The sequence below is a fragment of the Temnothorax americanus genome, unplaced genomic scaffold (genome assembly GCF_048541705.1).
Source record: "Temnothorax americanus isolate GAGA-0224 unplaced genomic scaffold, ASM4854170v1 Scaffold14, whole genome shotgun sequence".
NCBI classification, from domain to species: Eukaryota; Metazoa; Arthropoda; class Insecta; order Hymenoptera; family Formicidae; genus Temnothorax; species Temnothorax americanus.
The window spans coordinates 1,265,313-1,291,211 of NW_027509275.1; the positions used below are offsets into that span (position 1 = coordinate 1,265,313).

General features: G+C 40.2%; 1 protein-coding gene across 10 annotated transcripts in view; it reads right to left on the reverse strand.

The window, feature by feature from the left end:
* Liprin-gamma (liprin protein kazrin) overlaps window positions 1–25,899 on the reverse strand; it is a 123,047-nt gene that overhangs the window by 83,077 nt on the left and 14,071 nt on the right. For 3 of the 10 annotated variants that reach the window (XM_077401364.1, XM_077401355.1, XM_077401352.1), the window contains exon 1: window positions 23,989–24,137. The exons of 4 other annotated variants lie outside the window; for them this stretch is intronic. In XM_077401364.1, coding sequence (XP_077257490.1) covers window positions 23,989–24,038 — 50 coding nt within the window. In that variant the 5' untranslated portion in view covers window positions 24,039–24,137. Of the gene's footprint in view, window positions 1–23,988; window positions 24,177–25,899 lie in introns of those variants that run through there. 3 more of the 10 variants (XM_077401360.1, XM_077401353.1, XM_077401359.1) reach the window with 3 other exon arrangements.

The window sequence follows — 25,899 nt, forward strand, 5'->3', positions numbered from 1 at the left end:
ACGAACGCGTGCACGCGGAGGCTTCGAAATATCTGCTGATTACAGAACCATTATTCGCGCTGACTATGAATGCGTAAAATCTCGCTGCAAAACAAACGGCGAAATTTTGTTCGTTTGATCCAGCAATTTTGCAACGATTCGCAATCCGGGAAAACGCGACGTTTGTCATGCGCAAGCCGATATCATTAGTTCTCTAATGGCAGTTTATAAATTGATTTCACAGACAGAGGGCGGATAGACAGGCGCGCAATTATCCTTACTATGCGGAATCGAGCCGAGCCCTGCGATCCGGTGGAAGCTCCTATGAGTCATTCGACAAAAACAGCTGTAAAAATGCAGAATTACGAGATTCAATATACGGACAAACAGTCGGTCGATATTGGCGGCCTATCCCGAAACGCGAAGCCATTTCCCGCAAGCGAAAGGGATCGATCGTATATTTCTCCCGCAAATAAGCTGTCCGTATTCGGTACTGTCTACAGTAATCGCTAGGATAAATATTACAATGCCTAATCTCTCTGAACATTGTTAATCCCGGAATTCGACTCTGCTAAAGTAAACTATGAGACCGTACACGGTCCTTCATCCTTTCAATACATTATTTGTAACGTAAATCCGACAGAATATGCACACAATTACGATAGAATAATAATATGGTAAATCATTACACGTTTCCAAAACTATTTACTCGGTAGGAGTGAGAATAACCATCGATGGAAAATCAATAGTCAGCCCTAGCGCCGACGGGTACCTTCGAAACACCCTGTACACAAGTTACCCCACCGTCAGATATTGATTTAGTATTACGAGCGGGAGTCCTCCAGTCTACAACAGAGCTATTCTGTCGGCCTTATTTCTCACATTCGTCCAACGCGTTTGACTGCTTTTTCGAAAGCAAATTCAACAAAGCGCAAGCGTGATCTCAATGGCACGTATATGTATGTGTGTAATTCTTGAACGCGAGTATTTTCGTCTATACAACTTTTCCTGCTGCCTGTTTCCCCAGTTTCCACAATTCTCAAATTGATCTGAAACAATTTTCAATCGTACAGTTCTTCTACCCGCATCTTCATTAAAAATCTAAAAAGAATGACACGTACGCGGAATATTGGATCCAGACTAAGTCGACAAACGCAAATGAACGCGCGAGTGAGCAACTTGCTTTAATGAGTGCAAACGACGTCGCGAGTACCGGCTCGTTTATTTGGTTTGGACCCGCTTTATGCGGTGAAAAGATTTCTTGTCTCTTTTAGTATATAGCTCTTAGGCTTTAATTTAGCTATTTAATTAGCTAATATAAATATTTTCTCAACTTTAAAATTGACTTTCTTAAAAAGTTTCTTGGGTCACAGGTGCATTGAATTCTTTAATTTTTAATAAAGTACATATAACTTTCTTGAATAAACAAATTTAAAAAAGCAGCGCAGAACAAGAATGCTTAGTATGCGAGGTGAGCCTTTCTGGTTCGAATCTCTCTGTAAAGATGAAATATTGACAGCGAGATTGGAGATCTCTCGTCCCATTTTTCAAGAAACTACGAAAGCAAGGTTAAGCAAGCATAGCCGCTTTTGCACAAGAGCAGTATGAGAGACTGGGGATTGAATTGGAGGCGGACATGAACTGAAGAGAAAAGATGGTAGCGGTATTATCCCGTACGCGAATAAAGGCAGCGAGACTTGCATCCTCGCGATCCAGATCGATCCAAGAAAACAAAAATAAAACTACGAAGATGTAGGTCGACACGTGTTGGCGCAATCATGAGAGGGGAAGATGATTCTACTGTCAGCGGCAGACTTTTTCCAATTTCCTACAATGTGACTTTGTATACGGCAAAGAGGAAGCGTGGTGGGGAAAGACAAGCCTTTCCGAGCACGAAGAAGTTCTAGATTAAACCGTCAACGGACATTAAGATCGAAAAATGACGAAATTGCCACAGTTATTCCACAAACGTTTCCTATAGTTGGAGCGAAAACTCGAGCGCGCCTTGCTCATGTTTTCTCTGCGATATCGAAACACGTAGCGGTATCGATAATATTTCGCTTCTTCCATCGGATACACCATGTCACCGGTATCCTTGAATCATCCACGGTGGTTTCCTTTCAGGGGGAGCAATTGCCCTGAGGGCATTTCTGAAATGAAGAGATGCTAGATATTTCGACATTGATAAATCGAATAATTTGCGAATCTCAGAAAGATTCTAAGAGCAATTGCTTTGTAAATTATAAGTTTTAAAATTATGCTTTCATCAATCATCAATATTATAATTTTTTTATTCTAATAAAACGCTTTTATTATAATAAATATATCTCCTTGTAAATATATCTTTTGAGAGAAACGAAGGTAAAAAACTTTTCCGGCACAAATGAAAGTATAAGCTATAATCTCGAAAATATTACAGGTCCCTAGAATAGACGAGGGTAGAACAGAGCTCATAAAAAGTTAATAAAGTAGATACTTGATTACTATAACACAGACTGATGTATAAAACAATGTTCTTAGGCCGACAAAAATACTATAATATTCCTCAGCACGAAAAACATCTCATATATGCACATTGCTAAGACAACGACATTTTTTCTCTAAGAAAAAAAAAGAAATTTAAAATAATTAAAAAATATAAAAAATGTCTTTTAATTTGTGCTGTCTTGTTTCTTTTATATATCGCATACTTATTTTTCTCATTACTCCTATACAGAAAATTGTGTCTTGCTTATTCCAAAAGTTTATTGCACTATCGCTTACAAAAATGTATGTAATGTATAAATGTATATGAGTGTGTGTGTGTGTGTGTGTGTGTGTGTGTGTGTGTGTCCACGCAGTATATTGAGCTCGGGTCTGTGGGTTCGCTAAAACAAAATTACTGTGGCTCATCCTGCGGGAAGGAAAAGAAGGAATATGGATATTGTCGAGATCCTGCTATCTGCGCAACAAACGTGTATTACAAAAAATGGTCTCCTGCGACAATAGTAACAATATTACTTCATCTTATGTGGATTCATAGGCCATTGGAAAAAAAAACTTTACTTTAATCTCTCCACAATTAATTGAAATAAAAATTGTTCAGCTCATGCCGGTTCGTTTAACTTGTCATCGTGAATAATGAACGCGAAAAGAATGCCGCTCGCCGAAGCATAAAGAATTCAGAAATACGCCCATCATCTTACACGCGAGTGAAACATTCAGGAAGATACAGAAACAAGCCAGGTGAAATCTGTTTCAAGAAGCGGACGTCCACACGTACGAATTACTTACAACGTGCTTTCGTGATCTGAGGGGGTAAAATCTCGTAAGTATTAGACCGTCCGTCGCGTCGATGTTCCGACACCGACGTCCGTCGTCCTTCCTGTTGTCCGCGTGCGCTGCGCAACCCGGCGGAATAACCGTTGCATTTCCTCCTTTTTCCGCAGGGATATACACGTCTGTTTTCAATTTAATCTCAGACTCCCGACAACAACGGCGCGGCGCGGCGCCGCGCCGCGCCGAGCCGTTTGTTGGCCGGGATCAGTTCGCCGCGTCCAGCATTTCTCTCGATATAAGGCCACATTGGAGGAAATTGGAAACGCCTCGAGCATCGGTGACTGTTCTTTTTCGCCACGTAGGAGAAGAACTGACCGGGAGAACGTTCGACGTTCTCTTTAGTCACGCAATTTTCACCCGCCGCCGCGCCGCCATTACCACTCGCACCGATTTTGCAACGCTCGGTCGCGGAATCGATTCGATTGTCCATCGGAAGAACGATCGGTCCGCTATATAAACGGCTATCGAACAAGTTGATCTTAAAATCTCGCATTACAGGAGAGGTGATCTCGGTAAAATAAATGAGCGAGAAACTAGAGATAGAGTAAATGTACGCCGGGGATAGATTCTTGCAGAAAAAAAGAAGAAAAAAGTGTAGGAGCTTTTAAATAAACGGCAAAAAAAACCCCAAAATTTGTTAACGAAAAACAAGACATCTGAATTCCATTAATGCATTTCCATTTCTAATATCCATTTCATCGGGGAATGTGTGCGGTGTTATAGTTATTGATGCATCGACGCGAGTTATTTCCCTAGACGATTATTGCACGGGATCAAACCTGCTCGTACGAAAGAACGTATCGACAGATATCTCACGCGTGCTATTCACAGAAAGCAGATGCGAGTGTATACTCGAGGGAGCGCTGTGGAACGAGGTCGGTATCGAGGTCGAGGATAAGCCTTTGCGTTTCCATCTTCATCGCGCCGCGGCCGTTTCCTCCCTTTGCAATTTCGATCTATCTTTCACGAGGAGAAAACATTTAGCTATCCTGGCGGACGAGGCCCGCGCACAGAGTCGACTAAAGTAAACGCAAATAAAATGGATTCTCCTCTCCGGCGAATTAAATTAGAACGTCGCTACGGTAATTTCGGCAAGTCCGGGGACTTAGCAGTGATAAAAGAAAAGTAGTCAATCCGAAGAACGTTGAATTAAATAATTAAATTGGAATTATTAAATTGTTACGTTGTCACACATATATTCTTCTAGTAATATGTTCTAGTACATATTTTAATTTATTAAAAGTAAATTCTGATAAATGACAATTAAATATATACATAAATTAATTTTTACTATGCAACATTATATATATATATATATATATATATATATATATATATATCGTTGCATATATAACTGAATTTCAGATTTATAAAAAGAAATAAATAGAAAAAAAATTAATATCTACTTAAAATAAATAAATGAATGTGTAACGCGTGTTATGAACGTTCTCGGTAATATCAGAAATCTCAAAGAAGGATACACGACTCGGGTCAGTACAGTGAGAGACAATCTTTATTGTACTTTCGAGAGACAAATTAATCGCGCGCGTACCGATAACTACTGTCGCCGGTCGCCGGGTGGGCGCTCCCCACTCCTCTCCCTCCCACCCTCTCTCTCTCTCTCTCTCTCTCTCTCTCTCTCTCTCTCTCTCTCTCTCTCTCGCTCGCTCTAGGTCGGGCCTATCTTTTGGTTACAAGCGATGCCCCGGGTGCATTCCTTCTATTTTTTCAGGACACAGCGAGTTTTCAACGAATTCTAAGAAATGAGTTTTATCTATAAAAAACCTGAGAATCCTCGTTGAGATCATGTATCCCTTAAGATAGCAGCGAATAAAGATATTTTAATCAATCCCGTCGCAAACAGGGCAATTTCGGGTCGGCAATAATTTAAAAGTGTTGCGCAAGAAAAGTTAATTCCGTTCCGGCGTCAGTAACGGATAATGCGAGAAACAAGCTGCAACTTCCAATGTGCAGCAAGTAGACATCATCCCCGCAAATTTACGAGCTCCACCGAGCGGGGGTGAGAAATTTGCGCGACGACCGGGAGAGAAGTGACGGTAGAAAATGAAGGGGAGGGAAATGCTATCCGCCGTCGTTCCCATCGCCGTCGTCCTCGGAAAGCTCGGAGAAACAGACGGTGCCGGAAGGTAATCCGCGGATAATCCTAATCGACGGCTCACGAGTCTCGGCCCCCGTTCCTCCAAATATAAATCGTCAGACCATCTATTTGATATACGATCTTGAAGAGGCACGCCGGGATCTTAATTCGCTGATCCATAACACCGAATCGGTCTCGAGGAAACATTTAGCGACCGCAAGAACGGAATTTTTATATTTGTCTTAGATATACGACTTGTCCACTTTCGTCCTGACTAATTTGCGTACAAAAACTGACAAGTATGTAGAGTTTGACGCGACCATGAAGAACTTTCGCAATGTCAATGTTGCGTGTTCCACGGTTTCGCGGTAGTATCGATATTTAACACAATGTCCATCGACGGTATAGCGCCGCGCTTTGATCAATTAGTCGCTGTATTGATCTTTATAAATACTACACGTTGAGTCTTCTTCAAGTTTCCAAGATAATTTTATTATCTCAATAAAATTATCTCAACAAAAATTTTAGTATTGACAAAAAAAAATATATATATATATATAAAATATAAAACTTTACTATAAAATACATTTTTTACAGAGAAGTATTTATGTTTTTTATATAATTCTAAAATTATGAAAGAAGAAAGTATTTAATATCAAAGAAGAATAAAGAAAGATATAGATTAATTGAAAGTATAGATTAACTTTAGTAGATGGACTTTATAGTTCTTACAACTTATTTATGATTGCAATATAGAACGTTAGTTACGTTTTCAGTAGAAAGCGATAAGTCGTATTAACGAAACCAATCTGAGGGCGACAGGATGTCCGAAGACAGTTTTCATTTTGCGAGAGAAGAGTCGGTCGTAATGTCTCTTTCTATCTCTCTTTCTCTTTCTCACTAACGCGAGGTCAAGAGTCCCGTAATCAGCATTCCCGAAGCCAATTTTCTCGATTTAAGCCGGTCCGCCCGCCGCAATCTCGTAAATCCACGCTGGGACCAACGGAGAAATTTCAAGGGATTTTCGTCGCGGCAAACGAACAACCTCGATTTAAGATACGTTTATACGAGTCTCATATTGCACGGACGACGGGACTGATAAACATCAATTCTAGGTTTTATTCGCGTTCAATGTTAAATGCTGTAAGCAAAATAAGATTTAAACTGCACATAAGTTACATATCCTAAATTGATTTTAGCTGCCTAGCAAATTAATTCTTGCTACGTAATAATTGAAAGTATCCATTTTAAAAACAACACATGAATAATAACAAAATTTTATGAAAAAGGATTTATAAAATATATGTAAAGATATAATTTGATAAAACGGTTTCTCTTGAGAATAATGCTGCGGAATGGAAAGAAACCAACGATATGGTAAGATGGCATGCCGTGAATATTTACATAACGTGTCTTTTTACATTTCGTCACCCTTATCGACTTTGGTTATGCACCCCATTATATTACGCGCTTCCCCCTACGGCGAAGATGTCCCCAAGTATCATCGGCATCAGATCGGAGCGTCATCATCAGAGATTTCAGGATTGCCTCTTCTAATCGTCGGAGAGAAAACGGACGTGTCCGGCGAAGGATTATTCAACTGGGTGGAAATCCAATAACAGATCTCGCTGAGGCGATAAGCACAGGGTTGCGCCTCGCGAGCAAAGTAAGGGTCGCAAACGCGAGAGTGCAAAAGCGACGATCTGCAATGCCGGCCATCGCTCCGGCGCGTCAATGAGCGTAGCGTAAAGGAGTAATCCGAGCGATAAAAAAATTCAATGAGAATACGACGGCTCTGAAGGAGTAAAATAAAGGGTCAGCCGGATATTAAATCGGTAAATCATTCGCTTTCGTCGTATTTCTCCGCGCAATTTGCCGCCGGGAAAATGCGCCGCTCGATGAATCCGCTCCCTTTTTTCGCGTCTCATCTTCGCGTGTCCGTGACGCGAGAAATTCAACCTGATCCTTACAAATCACTTCAATTTCAGGGAGAGAAAGAGAGAGAGAGAGAGAGAGAGAAAAAGAGAAGAGAGAGAGAGAGAGAGAGAGAGGGAGAGAGAGAGAGAGAGAGAGAGAGAGAGAGAGAGAGAGAAAGAGAGAGAGAGAGAGAGAGAGAAAAAGAGAAAGCTTTAAAATAACTGGAGAAGAATCGGGATTTATCCTTGGAGTACCTGAGTTATAGATAAAATATATAACTAAGATGTGTCCTATATCTACCCTATTAGAAAAAAAATAATTTAAGAGCACGTCAAAAATATCTCAGTTATTGCTTTTACCCGTCCACCCCTGTAATATTTTTAATTTATCTAGTAGTGTAAAAGATAAGAGGAAACTCTGAAGAAGGCTCTTCTGACTGCTCTCGAAGTTGCTCGTAGACGAGTAGGCGATTTATTATCGACAGGACAGCCGTTAGTCTCCGTCTGCGGCCGAAACCAGGGCGAACGTCCGTTACAAGCCGTTCCAATTTAGCTTCCAGGAGCTATCGATCGTTCGCGAGCCAACATGCTTCGATCAATCCGACACGATCGCTTTATCTTAATTCCCTTTCTTATTTTTTTATTCCGCCACGCCGTGCGCAGTTGGTGGTATTGGCCGTCGATGCGATTTACTTCGAAACGAGACGCCGCCGCCGACCCCCTGATGGACATCGATGAAACCGGCGTCTGGTATTTGCATTGGAATTGCGCACGAACAAATTTATTTTATTTCACGTATCAATTGTACGAGCGTATACGCATTGCGGCTATAATTACACGCAGGCTAAAGTTTGTAATGTCTGTTTCATTGGTACACCTTTTTAATATTAATTCATATCTACTTGATATTGATATTTTTGGTCTCATTGAAATATAATAACACGGTAAAATGTATCGCCGAACAGTGATACAACCATCCTATTGTCAAGGCAAATTGTGATTCTATAACATTTATATTATAATGTTAATAAATAATAATATAAAATAAGAATGCGTAAGCACTAGCTCCGAAATACTTTTCTAATATAGACGTCTCTTTCGGGAAACTAATTTCTTATCATATCTTTCTCTCTGTTATTTAAACATTCATTTCTCGGATAATCGTTTCTTAGTTTTATACGTGGTGAGAAAATACAGTTTCCTATCAAATTAAGGCATAATTCCTTACCTTAATTTGACGTTCTTCGACAAAAATGGCAGTAAAATTAGTCACTCGTCGCGGTAGAAAGGTGACGCTTATGAATATGCATGCCGTGCTTAAATTCTCGAACGACGTGTTTCATCGGTCTAATGTATGCGGCGATTTAGCAGATGGCGACGGTTGCACCCGGTTCATACATAAAAACAATCAGCCTTTCGGTGGTATATATCGATTTCTATACGTACGTATCGATGTTGCGATTTCGACGACAGATTGTAAAGCGTTCGAAATAATGGCGGACAGAATAAATGATTGCATTAATATGACGGATCGGACAATCATTCGTTGTGTGGACGTCACACAAATATATCTTTCCAAAACAAAACCTGAAATCGATATTCCCTAAGTCAGTGTTTCTCAACTACGATTAAACCGAAAATAAGAAGTCTGCATCAAAAGAAAAAAAAACAGTAATAAAATAATTAATGTTAAAAATCTATTCATTGAGTCTGAAATGTTATTAATTGTAATAAAATGTACTATACAGTTCTCATTTATGTATTAACCCAGTGGTTTTTTAATTTAAAAAAAATTTAATCTCGAAAATTGGAGTAATTACCGAAACAATTACCAAACAATTTGACGTGAATTTAACGAATTTCAGCAAATAACAAAATTAAGTTTGTATTTAAAAGATATGGACTTCAATATTCTTTAATAATACGGTAGTACCACTTTTTGCTTGATAGGTAAATATATACGAGGATCTATAAGCAATTTCCCGTTAATTATTGTCGCTTGAACGAGGCCGCGAAACAAGAAGTTCATGAATAAATACGACAACCAATTCTTTAGAAATTCCGCCATCAACTTTTCCCTACTCTTCCGTTATTGTATCAAATTGCTTAACGTCATACTCCAGCAAGCTAACGAAATACGCAGAACAATTAAAAGAAATGAGACTTTGCGTAAAAAAGAAATAGAGTTGTCATTTGAGATATCTCGTAATAAAATGGCATTTTTTTAACTAAAAATTATCACGCGGTTCTCCGTTCATGCAATATGCGTGTATTATTTAATATTTATTTTATCTAAAAGTTCTTAATTCTAAAAATAACAGTAATTAATAAAATCAGTTACAGTACTAATAAAAATCACATCATATAATTTACTTTATCTTTTATAAAGAGTTTCTTTGATAGGGAGTCTCAAATTAATTTGTAGTGTCTTAATGATTCAAAATTTAAACGCTACAAATGCTGTCGTATGAGAATTGAATCCACAATCGCGGAAAAGTAGTAAGTCTGCGGGGACGCCACGCTTTCGGATCCACGATAAGCAGAATAGACCTCATGATGCTTCGATCAAAGGGTTCTCGTCCTTCGTTGTAGTATCTAATAAGCAATTTTCCCCGGAGAGATCTCACGACGCAGTAAGAGGGATCGCGAGAGACAAAAACCCTCGTAAATATGTACAATCGGCCACCTCGATTCGCATGCCAACGTCTTCTCGTTTCCGACCGCGCGCTTTTCAGCCACTGAATAAAAAAGGAAAGAAAGAGACAGAGAGAGAGAGAAAGGGGTCGGAAGTCTGGCTCTGCCAACTCGAGCGAACCACCGTTGTCATCCCTTTATCGCGTGGTCGAATTCTCGGCAATCCTCTCTCCTTCCAGTCAACCACCCCGAAGCCATCCCCCCCCCCCCCGATGCAGTCCCACTCCCCCTCCCACCCATCACATCAGAGTAAACAATACTCTGATCCTTTGTGCTACGCGGAGAGCTCGCTTTCTCTCAAAGTGGATTCACGATGAATTTCTTTTTCGGGGGTTAAACGCACGCGGGTCGCGTTTCTCCTCGATTTTCCCTTTCGCTCGCGCTCGGTCACCCCTTGCCACCGCCGACCCCCGACCACCGACGGCTGCCCTTTCTCATTTTCTCGTCAGTCGGTGGGACACGCAGCCATGTTGAATGTCACGATGCAAGCGAGTATGAGCGAGGTAATTAAATTTTTTAAATGTAAAAGAGAGACGGCGAAACAATCTAAATTTCTATTATGATCTAAACATTTTGCTGTGCAATAAAAAAATCTTATATAAAATATTTTCGCAAATACAAAGGCCGAAACTGTTGTTCCAGAAAACGAAAAAATATTTTTCTGTGTGTCGAAACTAGTCTGTAAAAATCATAAATTGTGCTGCAGACCGCTGGAAACGAGCAAAAGTTGTTTCGCACGTGAAAATTGTATATTTACTTTAACAATATTTTTCAGGACTCGATTCACGCACCTCTCTCATAATAGCTCGCTCGCAACATGTTGGAAGAGCGAGCTGTTTTTTTTCTTTTTACCGTCTCAGTCATCCCAATTTCATAAACACCACATTTTCTACGCATCTTAATTACGTGCATTCTCGGTATAGAGAGTTTACGCACCTACACACATACATATACACCCCACATGTACATACACTTTTACAATCCCGCGTGATCACACCGCTCACGTATTGTCGTTCGCGTGGGTGTTGGTGCGAGAGATGAAACGGAACGGTGTGGCCGAGGAGGGCAAAGAGCGAACCAAGCGGGAGAGACTCGGGGTTCAGTTTGCAAGGTTGGGGTTTCGGTTTGGGTTCCCCAGCAGCCTCCCCTCTGCCCCGACACTCCCCCACGTCCCTCATCACCGTCGCTTCGCCGCTGCTGCTGCTGCTACCATCCCCTATACGCGACGTGGCGGTGGAATACGGCGTGAGGGATGGTCGTGGATCAATACTACAGCGGGTCGAGGGGGTGCACGAACGACCGTGGCACGCGCATACGCCGCGTCAAGCAGGGGTGGATTTAAGGACAAGAACTCCCTACGCCAATTTATTCCCGCCACTTTGTCAACAATTCTGTGTGTTGTTCTTCTTCTTAGACTACATTATAATAATAAATATAACGATCAAATTACTAAAAATATTATTTAAAAAATAATATAAGTAGCTGAATTCTTTCTAATGTTTTAGTGAAAAGATAGTATCTATTTGTACTGTGTAAATACTCAATTTTTATAGTACAATGTGTATGAATCAAGTACTCTAGATAGCAAAGATATTTTATAAATGTTTCAAAGAAAGTCAAAGTAACTCTAATTTATATTCCTTTATTTAAAAATTGAAAAAAAAGGATCGGAGAATTATAAAGTTTGTAAACCTAGCCAATCTTATAGAATTACAAACAAAAAAAGTTACAAGAAATTTTTGCGCAGCAAAGCCCGGGTAGGTACCTAAATCCAGCGCTGCGCGTGGGCGAAAAAGGGCGAAGAGAATGGCGGAGAAGGGCGGCATACGAAGAGGATGGAAGGTCGGACGGGAGTGGGCGAGCAGTACGGTTGATTTATTAAAAATGTAGTCGAGTGCAGGAAGAGTTTTGCCGATTTGGAGATGTGCGGTGAAATATTGCCGGGGCACCCGTGAATTACGGCGGCTCGTCTGCCGAGCGAGACAGCGCGGCGCGTTTAATCGGTACTCGTTAAACGCGAGACTGTTGCATTTCGCTGTATATATATTATGCAACACTAGGAATATTTAACGTGCATTTACGCGTACGTATATAGGCACCAGATATTCCGAAAGAATTTATTTGCAATCGTAAACACTGATAAAAGACACAACACTGTATATCTTGCACAATTGGAATAAATAATACAAAATATTATAAAATAAGATATAATATAAACAACACAGATAATAAAATATTCCTAAGAAAAAATTTTAAAGTTCCATCATCATATTATATACTGCTAATAATATCGCTAGTGACAATTTTGTTGTTCCACTTGTATGCACTTCTCGCACGACGCGGATGATAAACTCGATGATAAATTTCCAAAGCGAGGACAGGAAGATGACGGGTAGAGACGAGGAAGCTCGACGGGGTTTGGAACAACCTGTAGGTCGGTAGACCGAAAGTCGCGCAATTCTGCGGGATACCTGTGGCTCCACACGGCCATCGCCGCTCGATGCTTTTTCGCTTCTCTTTTTTTCCCCGTCTCCCCCTTTTCCCATCGCTTCGTCTCTTTTTTCCGCGCCGCGTCATACCGGTCGACATTATCGTGAATATCGATCATATATTCGGCTACTGATAACGCGACCCTATATTATACCCGATGCAACGAGTTTTCAATAATGCTCGTGACAAATTTAAGAAACTCGAAAGAATTGGAGACCAGTTATTATTTGGAAAGTCAATTCAAACTCCCTAAGCATGCATGTTACGGCAAATACGGCAAATGTATTTTAATACTTTTCAATAGTGCATGATTTTAAATTTAGATATTGCTACATAAAAGAAAAATGATACATTGCGGTTCTTTCTCAATAAACGTACGATATATTCAGAAACATATTTTCTCTTGCAAAGAAAAGAAGAATTGATTTGCAAACGAGTTTGTATAGGTATTCATACCTTTTAGATACGGATTTCACGATTCCAATTATTTCACGTTACCATGCTTCATGCACCCATGCGGGTGCAGCGATATTTCTTCTTCGGCGAAATGCAGGAATTGTTGAAACAATGATCGAGAGTTTCGTGCTTATTCGACCGTGGGGGGGAAAAAAAAAAGATGAATCGATTGCAAGTTGAAATCGTTTGGAATTAAACCGCTCGTCTGTAAGCCCGCGTACTTAATTCTTTGGACTTTCTTTTGTTGGCGCAGAGGAGAAGAAGAACTTGCATTATCGTAATATTATATTAGTTACGAATTCCAAAACTTATTCGCCGGCGATTCCGACGGGCCATCAACCGTCGTTCTTTCTTGAAAAAGAAAGTTTTAACGATTCCATGTCGAAAATTCAATTGGAATTTTTTAGATGTAACGCCTTCGATCCGTTCTCGCGAGATTCGGCATGTTTTATTTAACGACATCGATATCCAAGCGGGTCAAACCGTCGTAGTTTTAAATGTATCGGACCTGATGCAGCCAATCATTTTTCCACACCGTATCGCGTACGTGTCCATACTCGAGAAAATCTCCAACGGATATAGTCTTTTCGCGTTGTACATAATAACCACGTAGAAACTGAAGAAAGACGAGTTAGTCTCTCGTCTCAAAGAGAATTAATGTCACGCAATCTTTTTAGTTGAAATGGTACATATAAAAAATATCTTTACGTACGTTCAAAAGCAAACTTATGTTTAAAAGAATATTGCATTTAGGAAGTTCACAAATCACTTGCTTCTACATTTCGGACCGATCTCTCATCAGCGGGAAACCTGTATGCAATTTGTACTGTATTACATTTGTAATTACGGTAAATAATCTCAGCGCCAACAACGATCGCTAACTGCCTTTAGCATACCTATATACTTCCGACTTCGTGACGCTTCTGAAAGCGTCGCGAGCAACGCCGTCGGTGTATAGTATCCAGGCGCGAACTTCGTCAATGAGGGAAACTTTTAATTACTTCTAGACCGCGGGTGTATGCTTATGGAGTAAACCGCGTCTATAATCGCGAGTACCTGTAAAACCTGCTTAGAGTCTGCTCGAGACAGGGCGAGAGGGAAAGGGTGAGACGCTGGTACGTACCGTCACGGTCCAGAGAATTTGCCGAAAAGCACATCTCGGTACACCACGCGTTATTACTATCGACAAACGTGTCTCGAAATATTTATATGCCGGCGGATATTTTATTCTTGAAGCTATCTGTAACACCGTCGCAATATCCAGAATTTCGCCGCCGCATTTTCGAGGAAACACCACGGGGCGGAATGCAGATATATGGACGATCGATGATAAGTGGGGAAGCTGCTATCCTTTCTATAAATCGGACATGAAAAACGATCGCAGGAAATAATACTTGCGGGCGAGAAAATAATTCGTGGAATTTCGATAAACCCTGATACTTACGCCGGCCTTTCGATTTATGTCGATTTTAAATGTATTCGTTTAACCGCGTTAATACTCGTCCGCTGTTGACGCGAGTACGTATATCTTTACAATGTTTAATAAAATTGCAATTTTGCCTGCTATGCAGCGCGATGTATAATAATTTCAAGCATCTTCCAGAATTCCGGGAATAAATTTATGAAAGTATCGCGCGAGGTATATACACATAACACTGAAAGCTTAATTATAACGAAATTCTTGCGTGACAGGCGTTGCGTTGTAATGATTTTTTTTTTCATAAAATTTCACGCCATCGTCACATCGGGACGCTCCTGGAATGGTGAACAATGTTACGACGGGCCATGTCTGAAAAGCTCACCAAGACCAACTTTTAATTATTTCACGTCGCTCGTGCTTAACATTTATATTGGCGCGACGATATAACTCTTATACAAGAAAAACGTTATATTTTTCTTGTAAAGGAAGTTTTTCAAATTGTGAATATATATTTATGAGTATAAACTTTTTACAGGAAATTAAATAGACATAGGACAAAAAAAACTTTTATATAACGATAAAAAATATTTATCAAAGTAAAAATAACATTATAAAATATGAAATTCACGAACAAATGGTATTTTAAAATTCCATTATGTTATAGTACAAGAATAATACAATATCCTTAAAAATCTTTAAGAAGATTTATTGTAAGAAAAAATAGATTAGCGAAGAGGAAACTGTGAAACGTTAAAATTTTCGACAACAACTTTAAGTCTGAAAATTCCGAGATGTCGCATGTAAGTCACTTATTAACGAGGAAGTTTTAACAGTGCGTTGATACATGGGTCGCCTATTCTGCAAGCTTGTTCGCGTGTCTTTCGTTAATAAAGTCTCTTATCGTTGAAAGCGATGCTGCTCCCTTACACCGTCACGAATCTGATGCGCGCTTATCCAGGCAACTCGTCTCCTGCCTTAAGTAAGGGCCTGATAAAGTGATTCCCGTCTCATCGACAAAACCCCGGGTTAAGCCCTTGCGACACGTATACGCTATAAACTGACGGCGAGCGGCAAGCACATGCGGCGGTAATCGCGCGCGACTCAGGTTCCGGCCCACGAAATTAATTATACCATCTCTCGGATCGCGGATATTGATTACGGACGTTCCGTAGACACAAGCGTATATAATATCATCAGCTACGCATTAGATGGCTCCGATATGGTCCATAATTATCACTGACCACTGACCCTATCACTGCTAGTCAATTACCATAACTAGGCGGCTGGGGTCTAGCTCGCGAGGAAAGAAAAATATTTGAACAGTCGAAACAAGCAAAAAGTCGAGAATTTAATTAATTTTTTCAAAATTTGCTAACTTACCAATTTGACATTATGCTTTTCCCAATACTTTACGTTTATTGTTTAATATAATTTTACCGCAATTATAATTAAAGTATATTATTTCCATCAAAGTACGAGTTAAATTTTTAGATAATGAAATAATCACAAACGCGAATCGATTTTTCAATGCACGTCGTTTCGACGGTTATGAAAATTTGCCTCGTATTCAGGAATGTGGCGAAAAGCTCACCTGAAATTTCTCCCGGAATGCAACGATATATGTAATGAGTGAACGTATAATCGCGGTACAAATTGCGAGCGCTGCAACGATTCCAGCACGCAAAATGCATGGAATTGCTATAAATTATGCGTATTAAGGATCTCTCTCGGGTATAATTCGGTCGGCGCGGTCGGACGTATTTGCTTAATATAACGGTGCCGGTTGTTGTATAGTTTGCCATCGTTTCACGTGAGCTTTATTCCTAACGATCGCAAAATTGCACAGTCTCGACGCGACTTAAAACGCGAGTACAGAAACAACTTTGGGGCTTAAGGCGGTTCTACATGTATACCCATATCGGCGTACCGGCTGACATACTTTTTAGGATGAATGTCGTGTGCGAAGGCGGACGGTTATCGATTCCACCGAGGACGAGGATTCGACGCGCGCGATTTCGCTCAGCATTCTCCATCCATATACATTCCTTATCCCGAAGATGCTGCGTCTTTTATTAACAAAACAGAGTTCCGATAAACGACAAATAACATGACATAATACGACAAATTGAGAGATATTAACAAACAGAAATGTAATTATAATTTTATCCCTTTATTAAACATATCCCTTTATCTGTTTTCTTTCCTAAAAAGGGAATAAAGAATTAATATAGAAAAGGAATGAGAGAAATGTACACATGGATTACATGTATGTATGACACGTTATAATACCTCTATACGAGCGCTTGCAACGCGGTGAATCAGATACACGTTATTTTCTTCTTTTTCTAGACGGTATACTTTTTCTTTCTCCTTTTATTTCGTTGACACAATCGAGTGTTTTTATCGGAATATACTATCAAGCTATAACACGTTGCGCAAAATAGACCGAATATCATCTTATAAAGTAGTGAGATATTCTTTCCATGAAGATGTCGACCTCATATATTTGCATACAATCCGATTCGCATCCCGTGCTCGAGATTACGGCGCAGTAGAAACGTCGATCACGGATCGACTTCTCTTTCGTACGGCTCGCGAAAATATTTGACAAGCAATCGATCAATTCCGAGGAAAGCGGATCAGGAAGCGGAAGTCCCGATACACAGAAACAATCGCGCGGCCTCGCTTCGACAACGAGGATATTCTATCACGCGCTATCTCTAAATACGTGTTGGCGCTTCCATTGCGCAGCGTAATATATCCCGTATCGCGCGAATAAAGCTTTAATCATAAATTATAAAGTGACTCCGCTTAAATTACAGTGTGGTGAAAATTAACGCAATCTGATAACAGAAATTGCGCAGCTAGAAAGGACCGAGAGGATGAGGTATTTCCTATACGAGCCGGCAATTTCTCTATGTCCGTAAATGCGCATCGATAATGAAGCACCGGATTGACAAAGAACCGGAATAGCTGGTGAATAAAATAATTCTGCTTAAAGACTTTTCTTCGTGTAATATATGATGAAGTTAGTTTATTCAATACACACGTTTTTAAAAATTACATATCTTGCTTTACATATTTTATTTTACGCATGTTAAAATCAGGAAATATCCGAATTAAAAAAAAACTTAAAAATTCTCTAATTATAAGCTCTTTAAAATGTCTCAGAATTTCCGGCAGCCACCGGGATTGAAAAAAGTTCAAGTGCTTTTCGTTTACTAGCTATTTCGTTTACGTACACAGAGAATCTCGGATAGATATAGTATCTGGGAGCCATCGACCGAAACGCGCGGGCAAGAAATTAATTACTTTTTTACCGTCGAGCGCACCATACATCCACGCTCGGTTGAACCATGCTCGTATCATTTTACAGCCGTCAATCAAACGCTTTTCCATGGATTCTTTCTTTTAGAAACGCGGATCGCGTCAGGAAAGACAGATTAAAAAAATTAATCATTATAAAAAATGATCAACAGAAAGAAATACATTTAATGTTCAGGAAAAGTGTACACTAATATCTGCGCAAAAACTTTCAATGACACAAGATCCGCAATTTAAAAAAAAGTCTGAGAACCACTGATATCGAATAATTCTGGATGTTGTTGAAAAATCCGGGAGTGAATCTGGCGACTATAAGTTTGCATCCGTTCGTTCGGGGATTCGCTCGAGAATGAGGAATTTCACTTACGCGACATTCGGCGGAATTCTTACGTAAAAAGAGCTGTCGTGAATGTCGTGATAGCCGGTAGTATCCTTCCGGCCGATTTATCGAACCGACATGACGCCGGTTGTCCTTGCTTGCGTGTGTCGGGGTTGCGCGATGCATTAGCTCATGGAGAGAAGGAGAGAAGTTGAGAACGAAAGAGAGAGCGAGAGAGAGAGAGAGAGAAAAAGCATGCACCGTGCAGTGTGCACAGCTGCATCGCGCACGTAACACAAATGAAACTTAAATGAGTACCTAACTAAATCCCGCGGGTCACGCGAATGCTCGATCCTGTCGCGTCAATTTTCAGAGAGTAAAGATTGGGGCAAGCGCCCTTATCAGAGGGAAGGGGAAAGCGTGCTGATGAATCGCCATCCAGTAAGGATCCTCCTTTATTTATTGCCTCCTTCTCTCCCATTCGAGACGTTGGCGCGAGCAAGCGATCAAATAATACGGATTTATCGCGGTTCGCGTAGCTAAACAAGCGTTCCGCTAACTGATGAATAAAGCTCCACTTTGATAATTGGTGATAGCGGTGCGAGTGAAAATTCGCGGTCACGAGGCGCCAGTAAATCAACGTCGTTGTTTCGAGTCGCTCGCGGTTATTATTATTGCCGAGCTAATGGCCGGATAAATAGCCTGGATTTCGCTAGGTACACTAAACAATTATATACCGTCGAATATAGCGTATTTCAGTTAAAGAAAAATGCAAAGCTGTGGATTAACGTGTATTTAGATGCGTTTATTGTCGTAATATTCATTGAAGATATTCAAAAAGCATCTTAATTATGGGTCTTTGGAAGGAATAAATACTTCGTATCATCCCGTAATTACGTATGAAAACCATTCATTTTAGCGGCCCACCAAATCAAACACAACTTACACCAACGCAGAGAAACGTATTGATAATAGAACAGGGTGGGGCCGTGCAATTGAGAAAATTGCACGGGTATCGGTTTCACCCTCGTGCTTTAGGGGGGATTCAGACTGCTATGAGCGGAGGAATCTTCCGGTTTAATGCAACCAATGCGACACTACTGTGCTGGCAAAATAAATTTCCGATACATTTACGTTCCAGCACGTTGGAATAATGGTGAAAGAGAATTGATTTTTAATAAATAATACTGTACAAAAAGAGTATTTGGGACACGAACCACCGTTGTTTAATTTCCGGATGCAATTTGGAGATACGCGCGCAACGTAATTAAAATCATTTTTGTTTCAGTTCCCCTTTTTTTTTACGCGATCGCGAATCTCACCCAATTGTCCGGTCCTTGCACTATCGGCATGATCCTATCGGAAAACTTCCGCAATTTGTTGAATTTATTACCATGGTGTTCTTAATTCTCCTGGTCTTAGATTTAGTGCCCGCCCTTTTAAATTACCTAATAAAGTTTACGATAAAATTAATCGAAAAGATTGTTTCTTGAAAAGTCGCTAGCAGATACCTTTTACAGCGTCTCCATAATTAGATCTTCGTTTAAAAGCTTAGTAAAGTAATCTTAAATTTAATCTAATATTGCGCTAAAACAAATGTAATCTGAGATAAAAACATAAACACATTAATAAATATTGTTAGCTCTGTCTTGAAACAATTTTGTTATTTTCGCTAACGCTGGAAAGATTGATACGACGCGTCGTTTTCTACGTAATATAAGTAGACGTCGGATATTTTCTAAGCTGACGGAAATACGCGCCGATAATAGTCTGCACCGGTCAAATCTATTTTCTGCACGTTAAGACCCGCGATTAATCATGTTACTCTGTATCGCTTGCAGCTGCTATAATAGTGGGCGGAATATGCATTCGTCGCAAATGAAGCGGATTACTATACGATTTAGCGAGATCTCGATAGAACGTCGAAACGCATTCGCCAGCGTTAGAAACCGCACGACCGCAGTGGTATCTCCTAATTATTCCAAGGTAATTAGAATATCAATAATTTATCGCCACGCGCGACGATGTGTGTTTGCGCGGCTATTGTTATCGAAGAGATACAGAGAGATTGAATGATTTGAGGTATAATGTTGCAAATTACGCTCCGATTCGTCGTGATCATCAAGTGTAATGCCCGCTGATAGATATTCATTAACGTTCGAAGCTTGTGCAAGGAAATCGGAAACTCTCGAGCGATAAATTATGCAGTAAAGCATTCCACGTCGATGCACTTCGCACTTCGCACATTTGCACGCAGTTGGCAAAGTAGAAGATAAATTAGCCCCAACTTCGCGAACCGCTTCTGAGCGAAGGAGAATGGGCGCCGGACCTTTAGAAGCACGCACAACTCGTAATTTCAGCACGTTTTACGATTGATAAACGTTCCGCAAAATTTCCGTCGCAATTTCCCGAGTCACCATTGTCCCTGGGTGAAAATGGCCGTCGGTCATTGTTCGTACGGCGGCATCAGCTAATTTCATCGCGTTCAGGCCGGGCGCTGCTAACGAGCTCACCGCGAAACGGCGACCACGTGGACGGGATCGCGTCGAGGTCGACAATGTGAGAGGAAAGTCACAAGGGTGCGGCTCAAAAATCACGGGTGTCATTGTAGTCCATGGTTATACGACGGCCCGTGTAATCGACATCCCCGGCACCGAGAGTGCGGCCAATCAGGCACCATTGATTCGCAGTTGGAAACGGTATCCTGATCGTGCCGACCTAAGCCCGGTGCCCGTGCCACCCCTGAAATGACCGGTCAATCTTCGACGGCGCGAACCCGCATGTTTACCGGTCTCGGCCCGGAGAAATGTTTTCTCTCGCCGCCGGGGGAGGAGACCCTAATCGTGTTCTCGATTCTCCCCCAGTCTCCCCTTGCGAAGGGTGACGGAGGTCCCTCTCTAATTAATAAATCGAATATTGCAATATTATTGGACCTAGCTGACGCAGAGCGGTGATGATTCTTACGAAAGGAATGACGCACAGCAACTTTGATCTTTGTAGAAGAAGATTTAATGAAGTATCTGGTTGATATATCCAATATTTAGACACTTTGCCCTGGAATGGTCACTATTATGGAAATATATTATTATTTTATGTATATAAATCCTGAACTTTTTGGCCTTTATTTGAACGCCTTTAAAAAAAGTTTAAGAAATATTTTAGCTATAAAATATAAAGCTGAGCTAACAATAAGTCATATTCTGACCAAGTACACTTTATAAAAAACATTTATAATTATAAAAATATATGAATAAAACGTATATGTATAAATTTAATGTCAGCAATTTCTTTATTCTTATCTCGAGGATGCTAAAACGAAAGCGCTAGGATCTGTCAAAAGACTAAGATCTGTCTTAACTTTACGATCAGGATTAATGATCGTTTCTATTTTAAAAAATCCTTCTTAAGACACTTAGCAAAATTAAGAAAACCTAAAACTTCTCCCCGGATCATTCTTATTCAATTAAATTTAAAGATTAGAGTCAATAACCCCGATGACTCGCATTCTTCTTCACTCATCCGAACACGACCCTCAATCGTCCAGTGCCGTCATAGTATATTGTGAATGATCTTTCCTTGTCTCGTCATCCTGAAGCCGCAACGCGCGCGCAGAGAATCGGGTCGCAGTTAATCGACAAGCTTTTGATATGTCACTCGAATGAGTATAGAGTTCGAACTGTTTCCAATTGATTTCGATTCGTCTATAGACGGCGTTACGCGGTTCATGGAGCGGCTAATTGCGCGTGGAGCAGATTTGCTAATCAAACTATGCGCTTATTATGATGCATTCGCAGGTGCACCAGTAGTGTATCTGCGACGATGTCGAAAGATTATCGTTACGCGCACGCGTAACCATTGTTACTTAATATTATTTACAAAACTACATATAATCTAATACTAGATCTCATCTTTCATATCTTATTGTTAGACAAAACGTAAAGTATAATATATAAATTTGTTTGAGAAAATAATCAAAGTAAAAAAGGCGATTCTCAAACTATTATGACTTTTACGCGCGTTGAAATTCGCTAACTTTCTCCGAAACAAAGAAAAGGATTAAAGGGCAGAATGATAAAGACGTCAAGTAAAGTTGGAGCACTCACGCACCTATATTTATGTTAATGCCGGCCATCAAAAGGATGCAACGCGGAACCGTGAAAACTTGTTTCTCGTCAATCACACATCGCAGCGTACTTACGCCGGAAATCTTTCATTGTGGACAATTCAGACAATTCGACGTTGACAGGTCGGATTTACGGCGGGCGTTATTAATTTGTGCCGTTAACTCTCGACACCTTGGGAGTTCAACCGAGTTTTTATCGACACGCGCGGTGCTCCGACCTGTTTCGTTTCACACGTCACTCTCGCGGCAAACCTATTCGCGCGTTATAATTTAAGTACGAGTATAACAACCCGACAACGTTACACGTGACAAAAGTGCCACTGTAAAGATTTACATATTTGTGCCATTCGTGTTACGTTAGCGTGACAAAAATATCGCTAAATCATTAGAAGATGTCACTTTTGAGTATGTTTTAAACATATGCCATGGAATATCATTTGCAACGTGCAGCTACACGACAGCATAGCTCTTTTTGAATTTCAAATATAACGTCAGCTGCTTAGCTGAAACTCTTGTAGTAAGCTTTAAAATTTCAATTTTATTTTAAATATTTAGAATAGCTTAATCTCTCTCTCTCTCGCATCCATTTGTATGAGATTAAAGTTATGTAGGTAGTTAAAAAGTTCTATATGATTATTATCATTCCATTTGCAAAAACATAAGAATATTATTACTTTTTATACTCTGTAACAAAATAAAAAAACTATAATCTAACCGGATATTCCAAACTGCGGCAATAATAGCGAAAAAACACACAAAAAAAAGTACATATCTTCGACCAATGTAGCAGAAGCACTAATCGTAAAATTTTTTTAGAGACCGAGCAGTATTGCGATGAAAACCGCGTGCTACTCCATACGACGGTTATGAAGTTGACTCTCGCTGACGACGAAGCTGACATTTCAAATCTATATCCATTCTAATGCGACATATTTGTCCACCACGCCACGCCGTAATGTCGAGTGTGTCTTCAGCAAACTGCATCAAGCAGCGTCACCTCCTGAAGCACGAAGCAGCCTCAAGAGGCATGCGGAAGCGCGTTTGAACACGAAGGGAAGTGGCGGCCTAGTTTCTACACGCACGCGGGTAACCGTGGCCAGAGACAAATGCCTAGCTTCAAATCGTGCCGTAGCTTCGTAAGTTACAGTACGAGTCTTCCTCATGTTAACGACAACGCCAGTAGTAAACGCAAGTTAAGTACGCGTCGTGTTATGTCCAATAAAGTTATCAACTTAATCTTTATCAACTTAATAATGCTAAAAGAAAGATGTACTCGTAAGTATTATTAATCTCCCACCGGTTACAAACTCTAACTCTTTAACAGCTTGATCCTTTTGGTATTTTAAAAAAAGAAAATGTTATCTTGCGAGAGGTCAAGTCTCATGCAATATGTAATATCTCTTGTAAAGTGTAAAAAGATAGTGATCATTTTTTCATATCAGAAAATGGCAGATATCACGATGCACAAGCATGATAGAGAAGATACAAATAAGTTTTTATTCTACTGATATTAAAACGCGCAAAAATATTTAAGACAATTTCATATCGCTGAAAAACGGTAAATTGCAGTTTTGAAGCAATTATCACAAGAACGTGCTGAATCACACAGAGACTATACCGCACTTCCATTCTTATCAACCTTGGCAATGTCCGTGAAACGTTATCAAACGATGATAGTACATTCGTAATTATCCATATCTGTATACTAAAATGATAGCTATTATTACCGACCGTTATTATTCCAAAAAATATCTCTTAACTTTACAAAATTCTTTTAGTACAGAAATAAAACGAGACATTTCTCCCTCTGAATTTTCAAAAAATCGATCACTTTAAATAACACGCACTCACCGAGATTCGATACGTTCGCGTAAAGGTAATAAAGCAGCCAACGGCACCATCGCAACAGTCTGACAGCCGAACGTTGAAATATGACGAGTTCGATCATCGTCGCGCGTAGACGTAGGCGTCGACGATCGGCTTCGGCTTCGAGTAATGCGATCCGCGCATCGACGATCCGCGTACTGAAGTGGCCCACATTTTATAAACGCCAGCATATCGCGTACCGCATAATATGTGGGGACCGTCTAGCGAGAAAAGGAGAACGGGCACGAGAGCGAACGAGAAGGAGTGCGTTTCGAGCTCGTCTCCGTCTCCCCTACTTGAGTCCGAACGAATGACGCCATTCATAATTAGGATAAAGATCCGGATGCTGGATCTCTCATGCCCTTGGCGTCACCAGCAAATTTATATAGAAGGGTCAGTAGAAATATCTTACATTGACGCCAATTCAATAGTTGGACATCTTTCATTTTAATCTATAACAATTTTGGGTATATCGTGGTACCTATATAAATTTGCGTTAATTAACATAGCACTCAGGTTTTTATTTTACATCAATTTCTTTTCATATCGTTCAAATTATTACCCTGCCTCAATCCTATTTATATCCTCGGCGTCGACTGCTACAAGTTGTACGGCGAAAAAGTTCAGTGGACTCCAATAACAACAAATGCAAAATTATTCATAAAAAAGATTGCGCGCGTAAAATAAGTCTTATAGCGCATTCAATCCGAGATTCAATCTGAAATGGTAATAGTGGAAGTAATTAACGCCTCGGCGTACTACGCAGAGCTCGGACAAAGATATAAAGGGATTCGCGCAATTATTAAATTCGCCCCGTAGCGTAGCACATCGCGCGAGCATTCATCATACAATGTTGACGGAATGGGGAAGTTGGTTTACCAGCGAAGCAACGGGAGAGTTACCTTCCCACCCGGTATGTGTATTTCGGGCAAGGGGCGCGGGCGTTATGCTCATTGTTTCCGTTGTACAGTAGTTAAAACGTCATCACGCCTCCAAATTACGTTTACCGTCAGATTCAGCGCGCTATTGCGAGTCATGGCGAATCTAGTCGACGAAAAATCTCCGCGTGCGCAATGAGACAATAAGATGACGAAAGTAGTAGTAAGAGATAGCGAAAGGTGTAATAGACAATTTATTTCTTTTAGGCATAAATCTGTATTCTTTCCAACAACAACAATTTCAACTTTTTCGGGAACTGAATGCATCCGAAAAATTCAATTCATCGTAAAGTCATTACAGATACGATCTATAATTCATGTCAGATATAAGAAGACAGAATTCTATTTATAATTTTATATGCCACATATTTAGATATATACATATACATTGCAATATATATAATAATATATATGCATTCTAATTTTTAGAATAATTTTCATATTACAGATAAAATAATAATCAGAGTGAAGAGTGCTATCCTGAAATCTGATACCAAAATTATAGTTCGTCTAAAGTAGATTTAAGAAGTAATTCGGTCGAGTCTTATCGTTAGTCACGGAAAAAATATCTTCGATCGAATATATTTATACGAGAAACGAGAAAATAAGATGGGGTTTCGGCTTTCGCCAAGGCATAACATATAAACAGGATATAGAGGCGGATGCACCGCGAAATATACGAAGCGAGTAAAAAGAATGTTGGAGCGCGAAGGCACCCCGTTGTAAGCTTACATCGTCGTTACCATTTCTTTTGCTGCTCACGAATTTTACGCGACATTATCGCTCTTGCATCGCACCCATAATGTCGTAAAAGGATCAAAGAATTTTACGGGAGTTCATAAATTCCGCCGTATTCTCGCAGACACAACGCCTCCTACAGAAATAAAAACTAGTCTACTTACCCCTCTGTTTGCAATTGCGAATATGCAATTATTACGCGAACCGTTGAGCCCCCCCC